Source organism: Pterocles gutturalis, unplaced genomic scaffold, assembly GCF_000699245.1.
Source record: "Pterocles gutturalis isolate BGI_N339 unplaced genomic scaffold, ASM69924v1 scaffold15001, whole genome shotgun sequence".
Lineage (NCBI taxonomy): Eukaryota > Metazoa > Chordata > Aves > Pterocliformes > Pteroclidae > Pterocles > Pterocles gutturalis.
This window is the reverse complement of record NW_010105910.1, coordinates 21163-27570: the sequence shown is the minus strand read 5'-3', so window position 1 is coordinate 27570 and position 6408 is coordinate 21163. Positions and strand designations below refer to the sequence as shown.

General features: G+C 40.8%; 1 protein-coding gene across 1 annotated transcript in view; it reads right to left on the bottom strand.

Moving 5' to 3' along the window:
* Nucleotides 1-1126: 1126 nt before the first annotated feature.
* The window catches only part of EDEM3 (ER degradation enhancer, mannosidase alpha-like 3), a gene marked incomplete at its 5' end in the record, with an annotated part of 24266 nt that continues 18984 nt past the window's right edge, over nt 1127-6408 (bottom strand). The window contains 5 exons of the mRNA XM_010087579.1: nt 1127-1735; nt 3342-3527; nt 4034-4199; nt 4986-5180; nt 5688-5841. Of these exons, the coding sequence (XP_010085881.1) occupies nt 1329-1735; nt 3342-3527; nt 4034-4199; nt 4986-5180; nt 5688-5841 (1108 nt within the window). The remainder of the gene's footprint in view (nt 1736-3341; nt 3528-4033; nt 4200-4985; nt 5181-5687; nt 5842-6408) is intronic.

The window sequence follows — 6408 nt, the reverse complement described above, 5'->3', positions numbered from 1 at the left end:
CTGGTGCAGCATATAGGCAGTGTTAATGAACTCTTTAATATAAAACGATTCTCTGAACCACAATTCACTAAAAGCAGTTTATACAAATCAAGTTAATTGTTTTTTGGCAGTTTCTTTGGACACAGTCAAAACATCTCTCAGTTGTTTAAACATCCCCATTTCTAGTTAAATAATGTTTTTCGTAATAGGGATAACAAATTAGGACTCACACTCACCTGTACGAACTCCCAAAGCCCAGAGTGACATACCAGTCATCCTCGCGGCTCACACCGCTGTGTTTTGAACCATGGACCCAACAGCCAAGATTGTTGCACTTCACTACCGGTACTGGCCTCGTTGCCTTAAGCATCACATGGATAGAAGTTGTATATAAAAAGAGCGACAACAAAGTCAAGCTGTCAGAAGTCAAACTTGTAGAAAAAGGAAGATGTTCGTTATAGCTGATCTAGTTCTGGTTAGTGTCCTTTCAGAGACTATTGCCAGTTTTAATTCTGTATCTCAGGGTAGATTGAGTTTTTTAACCTGGAAGCCAAAAGGAAATTCCTGTAACTCACCATCTGCCACGTCCACTTAACCTTAAGCACAACTTTCACAACACACCACGAACCTTGACTTGGTAGACACCAAGGCTGTCAGCCTTCCCTGATGGAACCTGCTTACAACGTACACGCTGCCTTTGGTTTATACCATTTCTCTAGTTGAAAGTGGAGCAGAAGGGAAAACTCATGTGCCATCATGGTGGTTCCTCATGGTAACAGATGGAAGGAGTGATGAGCAACGTTACTCCATCTCAGTATACGTCGGGACAAAATCAAACTGCTTCTAGCTGTGTCTTACAGACACAACAACTAGAAACACAATTTCACCTGCTGGTATTGAAGGCTCTCGGCTCGGTAGGGATCAGTGACACCACACCTTCGCTCCAGCCAGACGAGCGGCTGACCTCCTGCCTTCGAGTGCTCTCAGCAATAACCGTTACATGGTATGCCAACCCCATTGCCTTCAACTTCTGCCTTCCAGAGACCCAGGGAGTGTGACCTCTCAGAGCCTGGAACGCAGAAGTCGGGCTCGCTCCCTGAAGGAGCCTCCTGGGTCACAGCACCATGCAGCGGAGCCGGACAAATGCTTCGATTGCACATTCCCATTTTTAAACAGGAAAAATTAAAACACCACAAAGAGTGAGTGCTGGATTTCTATGGTAATTACCAGGTGAAACCTGATTGCTCATCACAATACTGAATATGTTTTCTAGTTCTCAGATATCAGGGTCTCACTTCTACCCAAAAAGTTCTCCATTTATTTACTAACAAATAAGTTATTATTACAAGTCATAGCTCATCTTTTTCCATCATTTCAAATGCTTCTATATCTTCATTCCAGTCTGCTAGTATGGATTCCATAGGTTGGACTTTATTATCCCAGTTAACTTTGGAATTTGACTCTGTCTCCGTCTGTTGTTCCTGAGGCTGGTGATCCCCTTGTGTACATGCTGGCTCCGGAGCACTAGCCTCATCGGTTCCAGGGACGTAGGAATCCTGATTTGAAATGGAAACGCTGTCACTGTCTGTGTGAGCAGGAGACAAAGAATCAGGGTCAGTACCATCAGAGCTTTCTCCTTCTTCAGGCTCCTCAGTGACCGCACCAACATCCTGAGACGCTGAAGTAGCTTCTTCTGAATTCTGTTTATGTGAATCATTTTCAGATAATTTCTGGTCCATGTTCTCCATTTCCAAGTCTTTCAGAGGGGAGAGAAAAAAAAAAGTTTTGAAAAAAAAAACTAGGAATATATAAATATAATAGGAATACATTTTATTATGTATTTCACAAGCCAGGTCACTTCCCTTGACTCTACTCCTCAAGGAAGTGCAGACTTTCCATTGATATGAAAACTTAATGTTATTAAGGAACATATTTTACAGAGGGAGGTGAGAAAAGACATTTAAACATGTTTTAAACAAGGGCAAACAATACAGTGAGGCTAGTTTTGGTTCCTCAAACCTGAATAGTGATTTCTGGGTCAGTGCTGGTTGCCATCCTTCAGTCTTAAGCAAATACCCACTGCGTGCACTGAAATTTCATACTAGATTTTAAAACACTCCCAGATCCACCAGGATCCCACTTCTAAGCAAGTGGGAGTCGGACAGAGTTTAATAAGTTTACTGAACTGGGAATTAAAGAGAGTCAAAGCCAAAGCCTCCCTCATCGCATCCCCACTCAAAGCAACTACCACACACATCCCAAGTACCGATGCAGCTTTACGAGAGCTGTCCGGTTCAACCATGCAGATTTCTTTGGAGTTTGATGTTTATAGCTAGGACGCAGGACACTAATATTTCAAGACTTCTAGGGAGTTTGACTGCACATGTCATATTTAACATGGGATACTTACTGCTATCAATAATGTAGTTTGGAATCATTTTACCTTTAAAGATTGTTGCTGGGATTCCAAACGGAAGCACAAGGAGGGGGGAAGAAGCAGATATGGATTACAAATTCTCAAATGCAGAGCTATCTTTTGTATGTAGTATTTTGTTAGAGCAGCTTAACCACCGTTAATAAGCAGGAGGAATTTGTAAGCAGCTATGAAGAAACAACACTGTAGCCTTTGGCATGTCAGCTTGGGAAAGGGGCAGAAAACAAAACACTGTCACTGGTTTACTGGAGACATTTGTTCTTACTCTGCTTGGACAAAGCAGTGCTCCGAGGAGGGCTTACAAAAGGAAAACCCAGAATCTTCTATCATATACAAACATTTTAATTGGTAACTATTAGCTTGCAATTTTCTTGTTTTGTATGAGAAAAACTGCAAAACATCTGAGGTCAGCAGCCTTATTTCTCACGATAACCACTGCTGTTTAGATAGGCAAAATAGCTGTAACAGTTGTTTCTTTCCTTTTGGGTACCAACAATGTCACTGGGGATCTTGATAAGAGAGAGGCATTTACAATGTAGGGCACTGAAAACACGTACGCTATTCCTGACACCACTTCAAAGCAGATTCTGACAAAAAAGGTTCAAAAGGAATCCAAAAGTCTGTATATCTTCTCATTAGTCAAACTGACATTCAACTTATGAGCAACATTTCTGGATGTTAATGTTAACCTGGTTCGTGGGGGGTGGACGGACAGGGAAGGGACAGATAATGACACATCTCAGATAATAGCACATCTCAGAAAACGTCTTTCTTACGAAAAAAAATAAACCAATGTCAAACAGAAAACAAGAGTTACCAAATAACGCGTTTGCACCTTCAGGTACCAAAGGAAATCACTGCTGTACAGTTCACACTGTGCCGTGGCAGGGATGGAAGGTAAATTTGTATAAATAACCTTGAATCTTACCTCTGTCTTTTGCTTTATCAGAAAGGAGCACCTCCACAGCCTCATACTCTCGGATTGCATCCAGTATAATGTTTCCTTCCTTGTTGAAGAGGAAGAGCATGGGAATTGTAATATCATCTGTATTCTTTCCATCCCCGGCCATTTGGAAGAGAGGAGCCGTGTCACTACTGCTTCCTTCATTGTCATCTAGCCAGCCGCACACAAAAGGAAAAAGAAGCAAACCTCCCGTTAGACGAACAGACTACAGCTCTGAACTTCAGCAGACCTTCCGAGCAGCCTCCTACTGCCCCATCAGTTAAGAGGATCCCAGGCAGAAAACAGTGAGTTGGTTGTAAAAATCAAAAAGCCAACTTGTATACTTGTTTTCCTTAACATTTTCCATTTGTATCTCAGCTCTTCTTCAGCAGTTAGGAGCTAGCACTCTTTCAGCACTCAGTGATCCTTGAAATAACAACTTTTAATCTGCAAAAACAGTGACAATCACCCATCCTAATTTCTTTAGCTACACTTTCTGCACAGAACCAAACAAAACCAAAACATTTCATCTTCCGAAAGTGCAATTTCTGTGTTGGAGCGCTGCCATCTCAGAAAGTTTAACAGCTTTTTGTCAGCTTTCCAGTATCTTCAAATATGTAAAATGCAGGTTACATCTACGTAAAATTAAGATTTTAACAACTTAAAATTTTATTTACCAATAACAATGCCGCCTATTGCTCCAGCTTTTTGAATGTTTCGTGCCTTTTCAGCAAACATACACTGGCCTCTTTGCATCAGAGCAATTTTCTCTTTCACTGCCTCAGGATTAGTGATCTCTGAGCATCCATTATATGGCTTAATGGTTGCAACAAATCCTCTTGTCTGGTTGGAAAAACAAAAACAGAAAGAGAGAATTAGAGCACTAGGTTCAAGCTTGCAAAAGATTCCTAAGAAGTTTAATTTCTTCAGTTAATCTAATTCATTTAGTGTTGTCTTCTGTCAGTGCAGGCAATCTTTGCCCTGAAGCTCGAGTTCTAAGAAGCAAAGAACGACTGAGTGGAAACCTAATTCTCATATTCAGTGTATTTTGTCTATATCTGTGAACTGTTGTCTCTGGAAAATTTTCTTCTATGAACTGCTAAGTCTTTCTGCAGACTCCTCTTTTGGGCTGCATCTTGCCCAACTGAAGTCATCAGGTTTTCCTACTGCTTCCAATAGGAACCATTGCCTCTGTGATATTTTCTTCTTCCATCTAGATACAGCCTTTTATAAAAGCTTGTGTAAGAACAGCCGACTAACTGTGAAAGGGTTTCTGCAAATTCATGGCTGACATGGTAGAAAAAGCTTCCCTTTAACATCTCTTAAGATATGCACTGCAGAGGATATAAATTTGTTTCAAAAATCATACTATGTACGCATTTTAAATCTTAAATCATGACTGATGACACAGGAGCGGAGCACGGGCCACAGACCAATAAGTCACTTATCTAAAAGACTGTCACTGCTGTCATTCCGTCATTGCTGTGCCCTGTCATTTTAACCACTGTAATTAATTGATCACCCTCTAGCTGGTCGCCCTGAAATAGTACCAGTGCTGTCAAATTCAGGCTTACACAGTAAGGAAAGTAACAGAAAGCCAGGAATAGATCACATACACATCTTACATACCCCTGCTCTGTGTTTGGATAAGTCCATCCCAAATTGTGCTGGTCCAGCAGTCAAGACCACCCGGCCAAAGAACGGATGGGAGACAATTTGAACAGCACGAGGAGGTAGCTGTTGCTCTTTCTGTTGCTGACTGGAGAGTTCAATCATTTCCTGCATGAACCGTAAGCCATCTTCAGCATCAAGTGAACTTGCTGCCTGAGTAGTGAAAAAACAACAAAGTTTCTTCTCAAGCGTTTGAGGAACTTTGAAAAAAAAAAAAAAAATTGAAGTTCAGTTTGCTTGGATCACTGCTACAAAGATTTTAAAATACAGAGTGGACGCTCACTGGCACTCATTCATAATTTCAAATGAGGAATTTAACTTTTCTGCGTTTCCACCGCACTGTAGACTAAAGATATATAAACACATAGACCTCCTAAACAAACTGAAGTATCTCACACTGAAAACTGGTATTTTCAGATAAGATGCTGTTGACTGCAGCACTTTGACAGGAACAGCCTCCATCTAATCTAATGGGAAATTAGTTAAAAGCATTGCTGAGGCAAAATATCAACAAGCATCGACCTGCTAAACATAGCTGCACATTCAGCTCATGTGCCCCCTTCCACAGTCTGGCTGTCCCTCCTGAACCTCTACGTGTCAAAGATCATTGCTACTAGGATTTTACTAGAGGTTTTCAGAAAAACTACTGTCAGGTCTTACTTGCACTGCATGCTGTACTAATTGTACTCTTCCATCTTTCAGATGAATCAAACTGACTCCCATCTTCTTCAGAATCTCCAGGTGTTCAGGATTACTGGCCATGAAGTCTCTGGCTCTCAGTGGTGGTTTTGGTCCACTTCCCAAACTCTCTTCTCTGCCAAAAGATATGAGAGATCAAACCTTTAAAAACCAGATTATTCTTGAAACATAACTCTCATATTATTCCGACCACCACAAGATTAGAATTCTTTGCAATAATGTTGAGTACAAGCTTCACTAAAATGCAACTTCTCAGTCAGATTCTCTGTCTTAAAAGTTGGCAATGTTATCAATCATTTTGTAGCGCAAAAAGGCACGCACAATGTCGATAAAACTACCGTATGCTCTCTCTAATTTCTAAATAGTCTGCATTATTGTATGAGAAAAATGTTTTCAGACAGTCTTACAGTTGCTCCTCAGTTTTACCCATTAAGTATAAATATCGAAGAGGTGGTCAGAATGATAAACTTCCTCAGCTGTGTTACAGACTGTCCTAAATTCTGCACAACTGGTGAAGTTCTGGATGGTAGCATGACTCACTACAAAGAAGAGTTGCAGAACTGCTCAAGAGACTACAGAAATTAATTTTACAAATCAAAGAGACATACTTCCTGTAATACCTGGGCTACAATTCCCCACTCAGAGTATGTGGCTCATTAAGCAATTTTTGCTTTGAAAGACT